The sequence below is a fragment of the Phascolarctos cinereus genome, unplaced genomic scaffold, assembly GCF_003287225.1.
Source record: "Phascolarctos cinereus isolate Bilbo 61053 unplaced genomic scaffold, phaCin_HiC Scaffold_4;HRSCAF=312, whole genome shotgun sequence".
In the NCBI taxonomy this organism is placed as follows: Eukaryota; Metazoa; Chordata; class Mammalia; order Diprotodontia; family Phascolarctidae; genus Phascolarctos; species Phascolarctos cinereus.
Window position 1 is genome coordinate 85976577 of NW_027555847.1, and position 21900 is coordinate 85998476.

Here is a 21900-nt window from a genome sequence, read left to right on the forward strand (position 1 = left end):
TAGAGAAGAAGACAGGGCTCTGTGCCTGTATCTAAGACCTACACCGTGCAGATCTGTAGACTAAGTGTTAGAGAAGTCCAGAGAAGGAGATCCATGAAGGCTGGAGTAGTCAGGAAGGATTTGGAGAGGCAGAGACGGGATTGGGTAGTAGCTTGAACCGAGGTCCAAAGGCAAGCGCGAGTCACGGGGGGCCTTGGGGTCATGTAGTTCAACCCCCTCATTTTACAGATGAGGAAACTGAGGCTTAAAGAGGTAAATTAACTTACCTAAGGCCAAATAATTAGTAAGTGATGACCAGGATTCGAACTGAGATCCTGAGATTCTAAATCCAGCAATCTTTCCATTGTCCCAAAAGAGAAGAAAATTCTGTGTCTGGGGAAAGCTGATCCCCTCCCTCAACTAACAGCCATTTTCATCATAAGCCCTAAATGTTCCTTTCCCCCCATCCCAAATAACCACTCAGTGACCTTTGATTTTTCCCAGAATGCCTCCCTCTGATTTTCATCATCTTCGCATAAAGCTAGTGAAAGCAGAGCCAGGTCTGCATTGAGGACCCTAAAGCTGTTTCCAACTGCCATCCATACAACTAGAGTGAGTTATTAATTAGCATTTACTTGGGTGGCTGCCAGGGCCCCAACCCAACACCTTTGCCCAGGCAAAGGGGGAGGCCATTGTCAGGGACAGCAAAAAGAGAAAGAAAAAAAGTATGGGGAGAAATGGTGGTGTCAATTAATAGAAGAGCATTGAGCTTGTAAACAGGAGATAGGGGCTTGAGACTAGGTTCAAACACTACCTGTGTACCTTTAAAAGTCATTTTCCTAGGAGCCTCAGTTTGCTCATCCATAAAATGGAAGTGGTGATACATCTTCCTCACAGGGTTATTGTGGTTTATAAGACTTAAAGACCTAATGAAGTGGTTATTATGTCTTTACAGATGGGGAAACTGAGGCACAGAGAAGTGACTTTCCAAGAATTGCCAAAAGACACTAGTAAGTAAGGAAAGCAGAGTCAGGAAATTTGAGCTAGTCACTGAAATCCAGTGTTGTGAAAGATCTAGGCTTCCATATAGGGTGCAGGGCAGGGGGTGAGTGGGAGGCAGGAGGAGGTGGTGGGTTGTTGCTTGACAGTTTTTCCTAAAAGATTCAGGTTCAGCTGACTCTTCCCCATTCCCCTCAACAAGAGACTACCAGAACATTTTCAGAATAGGTCAAATTATACAGCTCAGATACATGCTAATTCCCTCCCCAAGCAAGAGTCTGGCTTTGGGAACAGGAGGTAGGGTTTTCTTATCCTAGTCCTACAGAAGAAAAGTTTCTGGCCTGGAACCATTGAAATAGTGTCTTTCCATTATGCCTTTATCCTCCCCCCAAAAAAATCCTAATTCTGAGTTGGCTGCTACAATATCCTTTTGTCCATGTCTTGCTTAGTTCAAAGAAAGAAAGTGACCTTGGCACCCATGAATGGTATGGGAGGCAAGTGCATTTGATCTCATGAATCATTTCAGGGCCTGGACCACCCTGTTTCCAACAACTTGCCCCCTTCAAAAAAAACAAAGATTGGGGCAGCTATATGGCACAGGGGATAGAGCACCAGACCTGGATTCAGAAATACCTGAGTTCAAATCCAGCCTCAGACACTTGATGCTCACTAGCTGTGTGACCCTGGGCAAATCATATAACCCCATTGCCTAACCAAAAAAAAAAAAACAAAAACAAAATGGGTTCCCTTTGTGATTTTGGGGTCCCACAGAGCCTATGGGAACATCACTTGTGTTTATCAAGAAAGCATTTTTCTAAAAATGTATAGGCACATGAAACGTCTTTTATATGAACACACCCAGACATGCAAACACCACCTTCTTTCCTACTAGAATGAAGTCTCTTTGAGGGAGGGATAATTATATTTTTGTTTTAGTATCCGCAATGCTTTGTATGTTTCTTAAATGCTTCTTGTATTTAACTGAACTGCATTACTTACATATTACTAAAAATGCATACACATATATGACCATATAACCCAAAACATAATACATTAATCTGTACGCACACACACACACACACACACACACACACACACACACACACACCCCAAGGCAGTCATCTACATACATACGCATAAAATGCATACGGGGTTGCTTCTGTTTATCTTCAATTATACCTTCACACAAACCCAAAACTTAGGAAACCTTAGAGTGGGACAGGTGCTATCCCTTACCTGAAAAAAATAAAATCTCCAGAGAATAACACAGTAAGTTACAGGATATTGGGACAGAAGGAATGGCTCCCTCGAGGAGCCAGCAGTAGTGTCAGGCTGGAGAAGGGGGAATCGAGAACAGGATGGAGACACTAAGTACCTTCACATCTGATACTGGAAATGTTAGCAGTAGGCAAAGCAACCTTTCAAACCATCCTGTCCCAGCTCCTCCTTGCTACTGTAGTCATAACCTCCTCTCCAAAGGGACCCTTCTAAGATCATATAGGATATGACAGAATCATAGAACCACACGAAGGCCCTCTATCTCTGCCTATTCTCCCTTGCTCTGACTCTGATTCCTTCCCTTCACAGTCATGAAGCTGTAATCAGCCTTTTTCAAGCTGCGCTGTCTTCCATCCTTGAATTTCTTATTCCCTTGACCTTCTATTGTTCTCACTCTGTTAATCTCCCAACCCTGGGCTTTCTCCACCAGCTACCTAGCCCTAAGGAAATCGTTCATTTCTTACCTAGCCTTAATCACTGATTGGGTGCTGCCTCAGTCAAACTGAGACCTGGGAAAGACCTTAGCTTGAAAAGGCCAGGGTCTCCCACTGCATCTGGGGCTATCTCCAGTCATCCTGTTCTCTATCTGGCCACTGGACCCAGATGGCTCCCGAGGAGAAAGTAAGGCTGGTGACTTTGCACAGCCCTCCCTCGCTTACATCTAATTCACTTGCAAGTCGTGGCATCACCTCTGATGCCGTAGTCCTCTTCAAGAATGAAGGGCAATCACAAGACCATGCTATCTGGATCTCCTAAGAATTTGTGCTCTTTTTTAACTGATCATACCACTGCCAAACAAACCTTCTACTCATCTGTGACTCACTTTTCTAACTTTTCTCCTCACTGAAGGAGGAATGAACATACTCCAAAATTCCTCTCTATTTCATTCCACCCCCATCCCCTTCTCTAAACCTCTATCATCTTGGGCAAGTCACTTAATCTCTATGGGTCTCAGTTTCCCCATCTGTAAAATGAGGGGGTTGATTGCTTCCAGGGATCTCTGATACATTCCTTCTATCTCTAAATTTATCACTTTATGAATAGATGACCTCACTTTCTGCTTTACTCAGGAGATGAAGGTTGTCTATTGGGAATTTCCGTATAGCTCCTCCTCCCCAGCTCAAAATCCTCCTTGTCCTCACACTTCTTCTTACCCTCCCTTCCAAATCTCAGCAGATGAGCTGGCCCTTCTTGCACATGTAGGTCCTTTTCCCTTATTTTTTTGGAGGGCAGCTGGGCAATGAGGTTAAGTGACTTACTCAAGGTCACACAGGTAGTGTCAAGTGGCTGTGGCAGGATTTGAACTCAGGTCCTCCTGACTCCAGGGCCAGTGCTCTATCCACTGTGCCACCTAGCTGCTCCATGGCCCTTCTTGCCAAAGCTAGCCCTTTCTGTCATGTCCTCAATCCCATCCTTTCCCATCTCCTCTGAAACCTTGCTCCTTTAGACATTTCCTTTCTCTCTCATCTTTCCATTTTATCTTTCCTCTCTACTTACAAATATACTCAGAACTCTTTATCTTTAATTTAAAATAAAAGAAAGAAAGAAAGGAAAGAAAGAAACTTCCTTTGACCCTGCCATCTCTTCAAGCTCTCTTCCCCTCTTTCCTCCCCTTCACTTTCGTTTTTTCACCAACCACTCAATCCTACACCCTGGGTAATCTGGCTGTGACCTCCCCACCCCATTCTGTGCCCATGCAAAGAGCTCTGCCCTCACCCCAGCAGGCTGCCTCCATCCTCCAGGTCCTAGTTTTCTCCTCTGTAAAGTAAAGGGTTGGGCTACATGATCTCTCAGGCTCCTTCCGCCTCAGAACTGTCTTTTCTGGTCTCTGTACCACACTGCTCTTCAGCCAGAAGAAGAAGACTCACAGTACTGAGCTCCCTCTGCAGTTTCAATAGCTAAATAACATGCCCAGCTTGAAAAGGGACAAGCTCCTGGATCTGGGCCTTGAGATCTTGAGGCATATTGGGCTTTCCTGACTGTGAGGAGCCCTAAGCCCCTTCCACACCAGAGACAGGGAGTGAGTCTTTCCCTTCTCCATCCACATGCACAGACAGGTCACCTCAGAGGTGAAAGAGGTGGGAGGCCAGAGCCCCAAGATGTTTAGGCCATGACCCTATATTCAGGGCCTCAGGGCCCTACCAACAAAAGGACCTATAGGGTAGCATGTGCGCACATGCACATACCTTAGCTGCAAAATTTAAGGGAGATCATAGGGACATAGATCTGGGGTTGAAAGGGACCTCAGAGATGGTCTCTGGCCTCTGCCCTCAAGGAGATTGCACATAAGGGAATAAGACACAAACCCAGTTAAGTATAATATACAGTTTTACAGGATAAGTACAGAAGAGAGGACAAAGTACCCATGAGGTTTTACTTTGCTCCTGGACCTGTGTCTTCCTTCCCAATTAAAAGCAGGTGCCGTGTTTCCCCTTTAGGCCAGGATCTCAACAAGGATAGGGCCATGTTTTTCTCTCGCTCTGCTTTGTGTACAGTAAGTAGGCAAAGGTCAACAGTGATGCTGTCTCCACTGAGGTCCAGGTTAGGTTGTTTACAGCCCTCACCTCCCTCCCAGGGCCTGGTATCCCGTGGCTCTTACAAAGAGTTCCCTCGAGGAGTTCCTTCTCCAACCTTTGGAACTGGAAAACAAAAATAACGTAATAAAAAGATCACAATACTCAGAAATCAAAAGGCTTGGATTTCAGTTCAGGCTCTGATACTCACTAGTTGTGGCACTTTGAACCAATCATCAACACTGTAAGCTTTGGTTTCATCATCTGTGAAATGGGGATAATAATCCTTTATACCACCTATCTACCACATACGAATATGTTGAGGAATTATAAAAATGTCAGCCATTATCATTAGTATTGAGTTCTCTTCTTATTTCTTGTGGAACTGGATGGATACTGAGGCAAGGAGATAGTTTCCCAAGTGGTGTAAACAAATGTATGGCCTGGTTCAGTCCTCAAGCCTTCCACCTGATAAACCCTCCTCCATCCCATGGCACCCCAGCCCCAGGTCCCGGCTGATGCCAGCCCAGCCAGAGCCTTATTGACAAACCAGTTAACTCTGAGAGAGAAATGGGCCGTGGTGCCGCCTCCGATGCCGCCTGGATCAATAGCCAGAGCGGGGGCCGAGCAGCTGGCTGCCGGGTGGATCTGAGGCAAGGGCTGCCCAGGCTAATCAGAGCCCTGGGATCAGCTGTCTCGGCAGTTATTACAGGAGCCGCTCTGGTGATTTTCAGAGTTTGCTAAAGATTTATATTCTTTCCACTGGGAGGGGACAGGGATGGGGACAGAGCTATCTCCACATGTCAGTAGATGGTGATGTTTTTGTGGTGATGTGTTTCCCATAATTAGTGACTCTTGTGTGTCCACGTGCACACGTCCACACAAATGTACTTGTGCTCACAATCCATGTTGACATCTCTCCCAGAGGTCACTGCTTGTTCAGATGAGGAGGCTGTGGTCACGAGTGAGAGAGGATGACTTCCCCGACAGTGACCAAGGACAAAGAAGCTTGGGCAGGCACATGGGAGACCTGAGTTCTAGCCTCAGCCCCACCACTACCTTGTGACCTTGGACAAGCCACTCACTGTCAGGCCTCAATCTCCTCTTTTGGAAAATGGACCTAGGAACAGCTGCCCCGCCTACCTCACCAGATTGTTGCAGATCCAGTGATAAAATAGAGGAGAGGTCCTCGAAGGCAGACAGGTGCTTTGCATGGTATCTAACTTAGGTCATAGATCCAAAGCTGGAAAGAATCACTAAGATTTTATTGTCTTTCAGTCGTTTCAGTCATGTCTGACTCTTCATGACCCCATCTGGGGTTTTCTTGGCAGAGATACTGCAGTAGTTCTCCATTTCCTTCTTCATCTGTAATACAGATAAGGAAACTGAGGCAAACAAGGTTAAGTGACTTGCCCAGATTTGAACTCAGGAAGATGAGTCTTTCTGACTCCAGGCCCGGCTCTCCATCCACTGTGCCACCATAGCTGCCTCATCATTAAGATTATGGAGTCCCAATTCCCTTATTTTACAGATGGGTTAAGTAAAGCCCAGGGAATGAAAAGACCCTATCTAAGGTCACACAATGAATCAGTGACCAAATTGGGACCAGAACTCAGGTCTCCCGATTCCCACATATAATCCCAGTAATAATAACTGACATTTTTAGAGCACTTTCAAGTTTACAAAGTGTTTGTTAAGTATTATCTCATCTGACCCTCACAACATCGCTGTAGGGTTGATGATATAGGAAACAGAGGTTCAGAGGGGTTATGACTTGCTCAAGGTCACACAGCTAATTGTGTCAGAGGTGAGTTTCAAAACCAGGCCTTCCTAACTCTAGGCTTAGCACCTCCATCCACTCCACCACTCAGCACAAGGGAGAATGTGATAAGGACCATTGACATCCTAAGATGGCCCCATGGGGCTCAGCTCAATAAAGTGCCTTCTATGTGTAGAGGCCCATGCTAGTGGCACTGAGTTTAGGGAAGATACTTCCCTATGAAGATCACCCACCCACCAACCAAGTTGTCTGTGCACACTAGCAAAATCATAGATCCTTGAAGTATTGGGAGCCTGAAAGACCTTGGGAGTCATGTAGCTTGCCCCCTTTGTTTCATAAATAAGGAGACTCCTGCCTTATTAGGTGAAGCGATTGGCCTAAGGCCATACACAGTAGTAAGCAGCAGAAATGAGATTTTAACCCAGTCACTCTGTATGATACAGGGCAAAGGAATTCAACACTGGATTCAACACTGGAATTAGTGTCAGGAGATCTGGGTCCAAGTTCTGGTTTTGCCCCTTAGCAGCTGTGACCTTGGCCAAGTCCCTTCCTTTCTCTGGACCTCAGAAGATGAAAACCTTTGCCCTGTATGATAGGGGCAAAGGAAAAATCCAAAGTACTCTAGAAAAATTTAAGAAGGGAAAGGGGAAATACTTCAACTGGGAATATCATGGAAGGCTTCATAGAGGAGGAAGTCTGGAAAGGTCATATTAAAGCCTGGTTGGATGGGCCCTGAACAGCAAGATAAGGAGTTTGCATTTTATCCTTAATAGGGAGCCAGTGAAGGTTTTTCAGAAAAGCAGCAAAATGGTCAGGCCTTTCATAAAGGAAACGTATCTGTCCTCAAGTCCATGGTAGAACTCCAGCAGGTTACCATCATCTGGCCCCTCCCAGGATCCCCTGGAGTGGAGGAAGCCAGTTGGCCAGCCCAGTCTCATAACCCCAGCAACCATATGCAGGATTGAGAGGGCAGCTATCTCAATAAACAGAATGCCCAGGGCTAACCAAGAGACAGTTGGAGCAGAGTCATATCCAGGATTACAACAGTGCTTGGCACAGCCTACCCACCCTCCTCCTCAGAGAGAGGGCATTATAAGGTGCTACAGACTAGCCTGGCCCAGGGCCCAGGCTCTTGGAGAAGGCATTACTGGAGGAGAACAAGCTGGTGGAATGAGGGCATGCTGAGCACCAGTCTGGAAACTCCCTCCATAGCTGCTCAAGGCTTCAAGCCAAAGCAGTTCAGGAACCCTAACATGGCCCTGGGTGAGTAGAATCAGGAATCAAAGGGCTGGCTTAGCCAGGGAGCATTTGGAGCAGATTGTAGGATTTAGAGCTGGGAGGGACCTGTCATTAAAAATCATCTGTTCCAACTCCATATTCTAAAGGAGACTGAAGCCCAGAGAGGGGAAGGATCTTGGCTAGGATCACACAGGAAGCAATTAGCAGAAGATTCAAACCCAGGTCCTCTGACTGCTAAAGTAACCCTAGCTCTCAGAGGACTGGTGGGGAGTTCTGTCTTCTCTAAATGCCAGTCTATTAGCTGTCCATTTACTTTGGGAGGCAAAATGTGTAGATTAGGGATGGGGGGGGTGAATGCCAAAACAGGTGTGTCCCCAAACTACAATCACCATGCCCCCAGACCCAGAACCAGTCCCAGGAATTAGCCCCCTCTGATACTTGCATCACAGCGACCCCTGGTGGTATGTCAGGCAAGCTGGCTAGCCACATAGGCTAGGAGAGCCACTCAATTGGAAGAAAAAAGCAAAGACCTTGCCCAGGTTATGCTCAGAACCAGAGCCACTGAAATTAATTGAGCCAGGGTCTCTGTGGGCCCTCCACATATAGTCCTTTTCCCATAGCCACTTCTCAGAATATCAGAGCAGGAACAGATACCAGAGGTCATCTAGTCCAATTTGTACCTGAACAGGATATAGTCTACAGCATCCCAACAGATGACCGTTCAGCCTCCCATTTGGAGATTTCCAATGATGGGCAAAGGGCTGCCTCCCAAGGACACCCCTTTGCTTCATTCTGGAACAGCCTTAGTTGTGAAGGAATTTTTTTCCCTTACATTAAATAGAAACCTGTTTCTCTGTGACTTCCTCCCAGTACACTTCACAAAAAGAGGGAGACTTCGAGACAACACTGGAATTAGTGTCAGGAGATCTGTGTCCAAGTTCTGGTTTTGCCCCTTAGCAGCTGTGACCTTGACCAAGTCCCTTCCTTTCTCTGGACCTCAGAAGATGAAAACCTCCATAAAAGAAGAAGGTTGAGTTGACTAAATAATTTCTAAGGTCCCTTCCAGCTCTCAGGAAAAAAGGAAAGGAGGAAGGGAGTGAGGTAGTCAGGCAGGCAAACGAATGAATGACAAAGAAAAGAAGAAAGGACTCTCCCTTCACTTCCCACCCTTCCAGCACCTCCGAGGGCTGGGTCTTGAGTCTGCTGATGCCCTGCATGCCCTCACCAGATTCATTAGGAGATTCTGCTGCAGTGCCCTTAATCCTTCTTGTCTTCCATGGGACCCCACCCTCCTTCCCTGCCCCTGGAATCGTGTGGGGTCTTCTGCTTGCATTTTTCTGCCTTCCCAGTCTGTCCAGTCAGTGGCTCTCAGCAGCAAGTTGAATAGACAGCTCAAGCTGGATTTGCTAGGGCAAGGAGGCCTGGAGGGGAAAGAGGGCTAAGTGGAATGAGAAAGGAGATAGGAGCAGTAAATAACCAGACCCCCCTTTTCTAGGCAGCCATCGAAAGCCCAGACACTCAGCCTTCCCGCAGCTCCAGGGAGTCAAGAATCCTGGGTCTCTGATTGGCCCATTCTGACCTCTAGACTCATTCCCATTCCCTTCTTCTCCATCTCTAAATCTAGGTTATTTAGTCTTCAAGTGTTAGCAGTCTCTTTCTCTTTCGTTTTTCATTATCTCCTCTCCCTGAGGGGAGAGGTCAGAGCTCACTGAACACATTAGCATGCTCCCAAGGGCCTGCTGTCTTCCAGCTGATCCCTGAACCCTAGCCTGTCTGCCCTTACAGGCCCTTCTCCAAGACTCCCCTCAGCCCAGGCAGATGATGGAACCAGAAGACCCCGTGTTCTCCTCTCCCTCTTCCCCAGAGAGTCAAAAAGGGCAGGCAACAGGTTAGGGCCCCTAGCTGGGAGGGAGGGGGCACAAAGACCCTTCCAAGAGAAGTTAGACAAAAACAGGGAGAGAGAGGGAAGGAAGGAAGTAGGGAGGAAGGAAGGAAGGAAGGAAGGAAGGAAGAAGGAAGGAAGGAAGGAAGGAAGGAAGGAAGGAAGGAAGGAAGGAAGGATAGGAGGAGGGAGAGAGGGAAGAAAGGAAGGAAAGAAAGAAAGAAGGAAGGAAGGAAAGAAGGAAGGAGGGAGGGAAGAAGAAAAAGAAGGAATGAATTGCTAAATTTTTATGGCTTTCAAGAACTGCCTAGAGGAGGAGTCCCAGTCAGAAAATGCCTGGGAGAAAATAGTCAGGGTCTAAAGCAGTGTCCCGTTTTGAAAAACAGAGGAGCAAACTGGGAAAGGCTGATGAATGGGGTGATGATTTGCCTGGGCTAGCTGACCTACACACACACACACACACACACACACACACACACACATACACACACATCTGCCCAGGAGAACAAATGTGCTACCAAAAAAGAACCTTTTTTTTTTAAATCAGAAGGCCTAGATTTGTTACTTCCTATGTGACCTTGGACAAGTCACTTCCTTTCCCTGGACGTCAGTTTCTCCATATGTAAAAAGTAGCTTGTATTAGATGATCTCTAAGTCCTACAATAATCATAGCCAGGCCAGATTCCTCTTTCTACACCCTCTGCTGCCCTTCCCAGCCCCCCAAATCCAAGCATCCATCCTTTGCACACATACGTCCCCAACCAGCCCCTGTGAACTTGGCAGTTTCTGCATGTAGAGAGCCTGGGGATGGACTGATTGATCTGTAACACTTAAAAAAATAGTAATGGTTTGATCGTTACCGAGGATTAAAAGTAATCCTTTGGCCACAGCTATTGTGGGAATGTTATTCACGATTCAGTGAGTTGGCTGGGGACACCCTAACCCCCTGAAGGTACTCCTTTCTTGAGAGCCAACTGCTAGGCGGAAACAGAAGGACAGATTCAGGAGTTATGGTGGGTGTACCCTAGAACCATTGTATCCTTGGCCTGTGCTGGAACTACTGAGGCCGTCAAGTCCATCCCTTTGTTCCAACTCATCTTAGACACACACACACACACACACACACACACACACACACGAGTAATAACATCATATCTAAATCTTGAGCTACCTAAAAGAGTGTGGATGCAATGATATCTCAAGGGCTCTTCTGAGATAGCTTTTACCATATGCCTACTGGTCAGCACAAAGCCTTCCTTGGGCACAGTAGAGCTTTGCATACCATAGGTATTCAGTAGATGCTTGTTGAATTGAGCTGAATTCCTGAGTCTCTGGTTCTGAGCGCCTCTAATGCAAAACAATTCGTAGTGTCTATTATCTGCTTTCTGGTTTGTTTGTGCCAAATGTTTAAACCCAAGCAATCTTTCCCAGCAAGCAAGGAAGGAAGGAAGGAAGGAAGGAAAGCAGGGCATGTATTCAGATCCAAGGTATCACTGAGCTTGGTATTATCCTATCTGGGTATGATCTGTGGCTCTATTCCCTCCCCAGATCCAAAGCCAGAAATATTGACTGAGCCCCTGCTGTGGGCAGAGCACTGTGCTGAATGCAGCAAAGAAACAGAAAGATGAGAGATTGCCTTCTAGAAGCCTATTGTCTAATAAGGGAATGAGATATCAATCCAGATGATTGCAATACACAATGGAACATGACAAGTGCTTTAGAGAGGTGCACTGTTCTGTGAAGACCAATGTGGTCTTGGTGGGAACAGGGCAAATTGAAAGAGGCTTCCTTGAGAAAGCAGCATTTTTTTTTTGTACTTTAAAAAGATAGATAGGAATTCAACAGGCAAAGAAGTGCAAAGGGAAATATTTCAAGCAAGTAATCACTCAGTAAAGATGTAGTGCCTACACTGTGCTAAGAGCTAAAGATACAAAAAGAGGCAAAAGAGAGTCCCTGCCCTCAAGGAGCTTACAATATAGTGGAGGAGATACCATGCAAACAAATCTATACAAAACAAGCTACATACCATGTAAATAAGAAATTTGGAGTCTGGGAGAGTTTTCTAGTTTGTCTAGAGAGAGTATATGTAAGGGAATTAATATTAGATAAGACAGGACAGGTAGCGTGGCACCAGATTGTGGAGGCTCTTGAATGTTTGGAAAAGGAATTTGACCTTTACTCAGGAGGCCACAGGGAATAATTACAAGAAGAATTCTGAATAATCATGACATAATTATATATCTATTTGTAAGAAAGATTATTCTAGCCACAGTATAAAAGATGAATTGGAATAGGGAGGAGAAGAGAGTAGAATAGGGAGAAAGGAGAGGCAGGAAGTCCTATAAGGAGGCTTTTAGGATAGTCCAGCAGCAAGGGCCTGAAGGCCAGCATGATGGAGTGTGAACAGAGAACAAGGAATGCGCACAAGGGATATTTTGGAGATGAAATCAACAAGACCTAAGAAATGACTGGATACGAGTGGAAGTGAAGAGGAAGTCCAAGGTAATCCCAAGGATATAGACGTGGAAGCCTGGGTTAATGATGGCACCACAGTCAGAAAGAATGAAGCAAGAAGGAGCAGCTAATATATTTTAAGGGAAAATATAAGGAGCTTATTTTTAGACAGTAATGGCAGATGGGAATGAAGGAATCAACTCTGAGTTCTTGCCAATCTCCCAGTCATTGCTAACTCTCAGCTATCTGGTCAGTGCCTCTGACTCACTGTTGGAATGGAATCAACAGGTCTGTAGCAAGTGATTCCAGTGGTCAGAGAACAGTGTGAATCGGTCTAAGCACACAGGATTGGTACAGACCAGTTTTCCTGTCGTCCTGACCGAAGACTCACCCTTAACCCTGGATACAAACTGAGTCCTGACCCTGATCACAAAATAAGCCCTAACCAAGGACACAGACTGACCCTTGACCTCCACCTGGCCTACATACACACACACACACACACACACACACACACACACACACACACCACACATACACACACACACAGTGAACCCAAACCTCCACCCACCATCTTGAAAACCCTGTTCCCCCAAACATCTGGCTGAATGATTTTGGACAGCTCGGTGCAGCCTGTCCCCACTGCTGCAGATGGCACTCTGAACCAGAGCAAGCGAAGCATAGCCAAATTAGGCATCCTGTATCCTGGCCCATAGTAAATGGTCCCTGCCTCTGGATGTTGGGGACCAATAACTAATTCCCCATGAATTCCATGGCAACTATAAAATCTATAAGATTTGTTCATTCATGGGAGGTGGGGTATCTCCCATGGTGGGAGAGTATATGCTTGATGGGACTCTTGGTGGGAGGAAATCATCATGAATATACTGGGGGGGGGTAGCTAGGTGATGCAGTGGATAGAGCACCAGTCCTGGATTCAGGAGAACCTGAGTTCAAATCCAGCCTCAGACACATAACACGCACTAACTGTGTGACCCTGGGCAAGTCACTTAACTCCATTGCCTAGCCAATAAAAAGAAAAAAATATACAAGGGGTAAAAACCTGTGAGAATGGGCGGGGACTCGAAACCACCTTTTAGAGCTCAACTCAAATGCCACCTTTTTCATGAAGGCTTCCCTGATTTCCACCACCACCTTAGGACACAATGACCTCTTCCCCCTCAGACCACACAGAATATTTTATTTGTTCCTCTCTAATGCATTAATCATGTAATATCAATTATCAGGGAAGTGTGTCTTAGCACCCTACTAGTTGTGAGCTCCATTAAGGATGCCATGTTTTCTCTAAACTTTGTACCTGAAGATACTTAACATATGTTTATTGGATTGAATTAAAACAAGGTCCAAGTTTCAGAGAGCACCACCCCCTCCCATCTAAATGCCCCTTCTCTGAGGAGAAGATAGGCTAGTCTATTGGGAATCTCCAATCCCTATCCCTGAATGGGTCTAAAGGGAGCTTCCTCTGACTTCTGGCTCTGGGTCTGCTCTCTGAATTTAATTGACTGACCAACACAGAATTGATCCATACCCAAAGTCTCTGGGCTCCTGCCACAACTGCCTCCTCTTTTCATTAGATAATAAATAATCCTCATTTCTTTTTTATTTTTCCTATCACAATGCCCAGAGCCACTCCCATGTGAGGAGGCTGTGTCCAGGAGGTCCCACTGCCCTCTTAAGATAAAAGAGGCAAAGGCTTGGTGCTCTCGTCCCAAGCCAGGGGTCCTAGCTCCAGTTCTCAGCTCTTCCCATGGACTCAATGCTGTATGGTACTAGCCACATACATTATTGTACTATCTTGTGCCTCAGTCTCCCCATCTGTACAAAGAGGATGAACTCTGGCTTTCATTCCCACCCCAAATACTTCAGCAGGAAAAATTTGGGTGAAAAAGAGTGGGCATCGGTGTGTCTAAGAAGCAAGGAGAGGACCAGGCTAGAAATCCATAGAAGAGGTTGTACTAAATCTGGTCTAGGAGGCCAAGAAGCATGGAAGTGGAGGAAAGGTTGTACTGGAGACCAGAGGTAGACCAGTTTGACTAGAATAAAGAATGAGTGATGAGAAATCATATGTAGTATGTCTAGCTGAAGCCAGACGGTAAAAGCCTTTAATTGCTTAACAGAGGTATTTGTAGTCTCTCCTGAAAGTAGCAGAGAGACACTGCAGCTTCCTGAGCAGGAGTTAAACCCTTTAGAAATATCACTTTGGGGGCAGCTAAGTGGCACAGTGGATAGAGCAATAAATACATACATACATACATACATACATACATACATAAGTAGATAGATAGATAGATAGATAGATAGATAGATAGATAGATAGATAGATAGATAGATAGGTAGATAGATAGAAATATCACTTTGACAGCCTTGTGGAACATAGATTGGAGAGGGGAGCTACTGGAGACAGAGAGGCCACCTAGGAAGCTGTTGTAATAGTCCTGGCAAAGGGGGATGAGAGCCTGAACTGGGATCAGAACCACAGGAGGGTCAAGAAGGGGATGGAGGAGAGAGCTGGAACTGAACACTAGACTCAGCAAGACGTGGTGACTAATTGGATATGTGCCAAGGAGGAGGTGGGTTTTAAGGGAGAGTGAAGAATAAGCACAAATGAGTGCCCTGAATATTCTGAATCGCCATCAAACATGAGCTCCAATCATGAGAAGTGAGCCAACAGCCCTGGATTTGTCAGAAGGGACCCAAGCACCCTGAGCCATGAACTAGAGGAAGATGAATAATAAGAAAAAGCAAGGATTTCGTTAGTAGGTGCAAATCAGGACTAAGTGGAAGACTTGCCTCTGCCCACCTTCCTAGAACTCCCCTATCCCCTCAGCTCTAGCCACCTCTTTGGGCCCAGTTTCCCCCATGTGTCTGTAAGGCCTTTTCCTGCTCTAAAGCTTATGATCCTGAATGTCCCCCCACCTACATTCATTGGTTTGGGGAGCTGCCAGAACATATTCTACCAATGGAGACCAGCACCTTTTCTTTTCTTTTCTTCTCTTTTCTTTTTTCTTTCTTTCTTTCTTTCTTTCTTTTTTTTTTTAGTGAGGTAATTGGGATTAAGTGACTTGCCCAGGGTCACACAGCTAGGAAGTATTATGTGTCTGAGGCCAGATTTGAACTCAGGTCCTCCTGACTCCAGGACCGGTGCTCTATCCACTGCGCCACCTAGCTGCCCCCCAGCATCTTTTCTGAAGTCCTGGAGAGCGATCTTGGGCACTAAGAGGTTAAATGACTTATCCAGAGCCACAGAACCATTCTTTCTCAGAAGTGGTCCTTGAACCCAGGTCTTCCTGACCAACTTTTCATTCATTGCGCTGTGTTGCCCCCTCCCCCAACCTCCTTTTCCAAATTCCTTATCTTTGTTCATGTCCTTCTGCTTGTAATTTCCTTGCTGTCATCATCCCCCTCTATCTCTATAAATTTTACCCATCTTTCAAGGTCCAAATAAAATCCTACCTCTTCCAGGAAGATTCCCCTAACTACTCAGACCAGTTAAGGATCTTCTCTAAGCTCCTTCAGTTCTTATTGTCTGTAAAGAGACACATTTGGCAATTAATCACAGACCCATAAGGCCTCAGGGCATCTCCCCTGTGGACTTGAACTGCTATTTTAATCCTTTATTATTATTTAACCTTTCATATATTCAGATCCCGTCTCCCCATCCAGGCTGTGGGCCCCTGGGGACCAGTCCTTGGCTCAGGGCTCTGCTCACATAGGGGATCAGTCAATGTTTGTGGAATTGATTTGCGTTTGATTTGAGCACAGCTGGGAAAGTGACTCATAGACTTGAAGAGTGTCAGAGCTAGTAGAGACTTTAAATATCATCAAATCCAATACTCTTATTTTACATATGAAGAAAATGAGACCCAGGGATATTGACTTGTCCAACATCACATACTAAGGAGCAAGTTAGGATTGACCCCAAGCAAGTATGTGCTGATAAATGTTTAGTTACTAGCCTTCTGAAAAAAAAATTCAAGTGCAACATACTTTCATGTTTAATCTGTTTTATTAACACTTTTGACGTCACTACATTACAAACCTAGACAATCAACAAAACAATAAATCAAACCCCAATTGCAGCATTTGACATTTCCAAAGTGTAAGTGCTCACCCTGAAAAACTCAACAATCAGCTCTTTCAAGCCTGTTCAAGCTGGTTCCAGCACACCTCTGAACTCCAGTCTTCTGACTTCAATCCAGTCCTCTTGCCACACCACACTGAACGTCATGGCATCAGAGATAGCTAAAAGGCATCTCCTCAAACCCAACCCCCTCATTTTACAGTTGGGGAAACTGAGTCTCATAGCAGTTATGGACACATGGTGAATAAGTACATACTTAGTTTCTCTCTTCACTTCCAGCTCAATGATCTTTGCCCTGTAAAGGAAAGATTCTGTCTGAGTGTGGAGGCCAAGGATGGAACAGCCTTTTGGGGTGTGTAGGAGTACCCAGAAAAGCATTCATGAGTGGTGTTGCTACCCCCAATGATTTAGTCATGGGAATGTAGGAGGATTGAGAGATAGGACACTAATGGCAAGGCAGAGAAGGCAAAATGAAATATAGACAGTGAACCAGATTTCTTGGGTTTGTTTTTCACTTTTTACATATGATAAAGGTTGGAAGAGCTTAGAGAAGGGTAGGTCCCTCCCTACAGGTCTGAATATTTGGAGGAAAAGAGGGCACCCAGGAAGGACCAGAGAAAGACTGGGACCAGATGAGGCTTCACTCTGTCACCATGCTGTCTACCTGTAATTTGCTGACCTGGACTACAAGATTGCTCAAACAGAAGGACAGTGCTTCTTACCCTCCAAATGACAGCTGCGTGTGATGTTATATAGAGGAGGAGGAATGGATGAGAATTCAGGGTCAAGGCTGTGTTCCCCAGTCAACCACTCAACATTTATTTAGCTTTATTCTCTATAAGACCCTGTGCTACGGACGAAAGGTAGAAAGAAAAATATAAAGATGTATATGACACAGACTCTACTCTCAATTAATGTATCACCATTTTTTGCTGGGGGGTTGCAAGTAGATAAAAACATAAAACAATAAATTGTGATGCAAAGGAGAATTTAAGTGGAAAGGAGAGCAAAGCGCAATAAGAAAACTTTGGAGAGCTCAGTGGATTTGGGATGGAAGGGGGCGGACATGACACCTGGAGTGGGTAGAACCTTGAAGGAAGGGTTGGAACTCTACGGCAGAATTGGAGATGGGGAATGGAACTCCACTGGAATGTCTGGAGTAGCCTTGGAACTCTGTCACATACACATGGTCCTAAGCTTCTGGAGGGTAGGGGAGTCCTAGACTTAAGGCATAGACAAGGGGACCACTAGGGGAGGTTGAAAGGGCTGTGCATCATAGCCAGCCTGAGGTATGGCCCAAAACCCCATGGAGATTATTCTAGCCAGCTTTGTCTCAGAGTCAGGCAGCCCCTTCTTGCCTGGGCGCTCACACCTATGTGAATTCCCCTTGAAGAACCTTGGGAGACAAGTAAAGGAGAAGGAGGAGTGAGGGTCCAGGAAGGGAAGAGGAGAAGGGCCTGGGGCAGAGTACAGCCAGTACAATCTTCCAAAAAAAAGGAATATCACAGAATTCCATGGATGGCACAGTGGATAGAGCGCTGGACCTAGAGTCAGAAAGGTCTGACTCAGTTACCGACTAGCTGTATGACCCTGGGCAAGTCACTTAACCTCTGTCTACCTCATTTCCTCATCCATAAAATGGGGATAATAATAGCATCTACCTTCCAAGGTTTTTGTGAGGATAAAATGAGATCATGTTCGTAAAGCAGAGGCTAACTATTATTATTATTCCTGGAGCACGTCATTCAACAGGGGAAGGTCTTATGGAGAGCATTGCGGGTAGGGTTGGTGCCTCTCTGACCATTGCCTTTGTTCTTTCACTCTCAGAGATTGGCCGATGCTGCAGAGAGATTCCAGAAGGCCCATCGTTGGCAAGACAACATCAGGGTAAGCAAGAGCTTTGCTGCCACCTATCCCAAGTCCCACTTCTCTGGTCCCTAAACATTTTCAAACAAATCTAGTTTCATTTTTTTCCAAGCCCACGAAATAACACTGAGCTAAGGAATAACGAAGTGCTGGCAAGCTGTGGAGACCAACATGGATGAATTTCTAGGGAGCCTGTGCTTTGTCTGTGTGCAGATGAGTGCTAGAAAGAGGTCCAAGGTGGTTAACTGGTGCCCCTGTGGTGTTGTGGCCACTGCTGATTCCTGGAGCAACCCAGAGCCAAGACAAGGGTTGCCTATGACCTGGGCAAGGTTTGCAAATTGCTAAACACACACACACACACACACACACACACACACACAAAAGTGTAACTTACTGTCCACAGGAGGCTTTGTGCCTTTGTGTTTGTTAACACTTGATTTATCACAAAATCAATCCCTACAATCCAGAGTGGAGTTTTTCTATAATTTATTTATTAACTAAATGTATTCAAACACTCAGATGGGTCTATGATCTCATCCACTGGAGTACTCCCTCCAACAATGCAGGTCCAAGGTCTCCCAGGACCACCTGCCCATCCCATGTGACTCTTGTCCACATCTTCCCCTAAGTTTGCCACATGGGGGCTATCCCACATGCTGAGGGGTTGGGGGAGGGCTGGAGCCTCCCTTGAGCGCATTCTAAAAAGTCATATTAAATAGCATCATTAGTTAGGCTCCCAGCCCTCTGACCCCAGCCTTGTTTACCCTCAGCAGCTAAGCCTTGCCCAAGCTGCGGGGTTACCTCAGCAGCAAGTCCTTTCTATACATGTAGCAGGAGGGTTGGACAAGCGAGTCCATGCCAGACATTGCCCCAATCCCCCTACATTCCACATTAGAGGGTCCATGGGAAACTTTGCTAAATCGGTGCCTAGGAGGTAGCTAGCTGTGTTGAAGCCTGTGAGCCCTGTGTATCAGGACTGCTGTGTTACCTGGAGATGTCAAGGACCCCATCCAGAGCCCGAGCTGGGGGATCCGCTCCATAGAGTGTCCCACGTGGTGGGGTTGTAATGTGTTGTTGTTGTTTTGGTCGGCCGTTTCCGTCACATCTGACTCTTTGTGATCCCTCTTGGGGTTTTCTGGGCAAAGATACTGGAGTGGATCGCCATTTCCTTCTCCAGCTCATTTTACAGGTGAGAAACTGAGGCAAACAGGGTTAAGTGACTTGCCTAGAATCACACAGCTAGTAAATGTCTGAGGCTGGATTTGAACTCAGATCTTCCTGACTCCCGGCCCACTCCACCACCTATAATACACCTTCCATTATATCACATGCTCCCTATTCCATATTGGATCACCAATTTGCCATCAATCCTGTTGAAAGGGACAGTAAGGTGATAATTCAGATTACATAATTCAGATTACAAAAAGATTCTTCACTTTACATCTGTTTTAAAAAATGGTGAGAAGGGGTTAGCTCCTGGTACAGTGGGAAAGGTCTCAAGTTCAAAGTTGGAGGTATCACTTAGCATCATAGCTCCAAAGCTGGAAGGGAACTCAGAGGTCATCTAACCCCAATCCCTTCATTTTACAGACAAGGAAACTGAGGCCATGGAAGGAAAGGCAGGATTAGAACTCAGATCTTCTGGCCCTAGAACCAGTGCTCTTTCCACTGTCCCACTAGAAATCCTCTGGGAAATTCCCAGAATTGTCTGAGATCTTTTTCCATTGGATTTGAACCACAAGTAGGTTAGTTCTATGCCTTTATGTTATGGGGAGCAGGGATCCAGGGACAGGGACTTGTCCTGCCTCATCCATTCTCTATGTAGGAATACCTCCCAGGTGCCGTAACTGCCCAGCCTCTGCCCACATGTCCTCTCCCTCAGGTTGGAGCATGCCCTTCTGGGGGAGGAGAGAGACTGGCGGCGAGGCTGCTATTAGAACAATTGCATTTGACTTTGTAATCAGGGCCTCGGTGAAGCTCTGCAGGGAGTGCCACAGCTCTGCCTAGGAAATGGTCTCAAATTATAACAGAAACACAAAAGGGAGACCAAAAAATTGTTTTCCTTTCAGGGTTCAGGGAGGCTAACTTTGCGGAAACCCTGTCCCTGGGCCCTGCTGAGGATGCGACAGTTTGCTCTCTTCATTGGGAGTGTAGTAGCCAAAAAGCCTCTTAGAATAGTCCAGGTCATTTCCAGGTCAGCAGAGCTGAATTCCAAAGGTTCACATGTAAACCAGTTGTTGGGAAATCAGAGACCATCTTCCCAGTGGAAGCAATAGTGGTCATGTTCCCAGGCTAGACAGCACCCCTGGTTCATCCACAGTCACTCCATTATGGCTCTGTATTAATAAGTCCAGCTTCAGGTCTTGGTCCTGGGCAAAAGAAGGGGTGGATAGGAAGCAGAGATAGGGATTAAGAGATAGGGATAGGGGGGCCAAGGAGGAAAACCAAAGGTTCGTAGGAACCTGAAATAATTCACGATAAGGTCTCAGGGTCCCTCAACTCTCCTGGAAGTTTGAATCTTAAGAGATCTTTTAATCCAAATGAATCTCTCACTGGAGAATGGTAGTATTCTCCTCTTCCTCAAATGACATGGTATTTACTTAATCTGTCAGTCAGTCAATCAATATTTATTAAGCGCCTACTATGTGTCAGGTGCTGTGCTGCGTTCTATTTCATACAAATATGAAATCTGTTTAAATGTTGTATCACACCAGGAATGTAAGCTTCTGGAGGCCAGGCGCTGCTTTTCAATGTCCTTACAACCCTAGCCCTCAGCACAATGCCTTATGCCATTGTAAATGTTTAATAAATACTTATTGAATAGAATTGAATTTCAGGCAGTGGGTCAAAAGGGAAAGTGATGAATTTTGCAATGTGTAGAAGACAGGACAGGAAAGCCCGGAAATTACCCTGAAACTAATACTTTTTGTTTGGTTCGTTCTCCCCTTACTCCCAAACCTAAAGACTCACTAAAAATTCTTAAAAGAAAAGATTATTGGGGCAGCTAGGTGGTGCAGTAGATAAAGCACCAGCCCTGGAGTCAGGAGGAGCTGAGTTCAAATCTGGCCTCAGACAGCATAACACTCACTAGCTGTTTGACTCCCAGGCAAGTCGCTTAACCCCAATTACCTCACCAAAAAAAAAAAAAGATTATTTGCAAAAGCTGAAGCTTTGGGGATTGGGGAAGAAAGAATGTAATAAGAGAGAATAAGGGGGCAGAATGCACTAAGTGGGGACCATTTGTAAAGTGTTAAGTGAGGAGCTGCCTGTGTTGAACTCCTAACTGATGGGCTTAGGAGTAGCCTGGTCTCCCCCTATTCCCAGCTGAGATTCCTTCCCAGGTCCCATTTTTTCTGTCCCCTCGGGTTTCACCCTTCATGATATAGTAAAAAGATCCTTGGATTTGAAGTTGGAAAATCTGATTCAAGTCCCAACCCTGCCTCTTGCTCCACGTGTGACCTTGGTTAGTTATTTCCCCTCCCAAGATTTCAGTTTCCTCATTTGTAAAATCAGGAGGTTGGGACAGACAGATGCTTGCTAAAATCCCTTCCAACTCCAGACCTTGTGACTATTATAAATGCCAGCTTCTTCTAAATATCCCAGCAATCAATAGTTCTCGCTAACTCTTGGCTCTTAAAAATCTACAACCCCGGGCTCCCAGGGTATCTCCTGCAGACTGGGGGAAGTGTGGGCATTTAAAAGACCCTGGGAGCAGCTGGTCCTCATACAAATGGAGGGGCTCAAGAAGACGAGCTGGGCCACTTGACAAATTAATTCAGCCTCTATTAAAGGGCACTGTGAAGGGAGA

At 45.8% G+C, this 21900-nt stretch overlaps 1 protein-coding gene across 1 annotated transcript in view; it reads left to right on the plus strand.

The window, feature by feature from the left end:
- CACNA2D2 (calcium voltage-gated channel auxiliary subunit alpha2delta 2) overlaps window positions 1–21900 on the plus strand; it is a 424057-nt gene that overhangs the window by 330330 nt on the left and 71827 nt on the right. The window contains exon 4 of the mRNA XM_020999289.2: window positions 18054–18113. Coding sequence (XP_020854948.1) covers window positions 18054–18113 — 60 coding nt within the window. The remainder of the gene's footprint in view (window positions 1–18053; window positions 18114–21900) is intronic.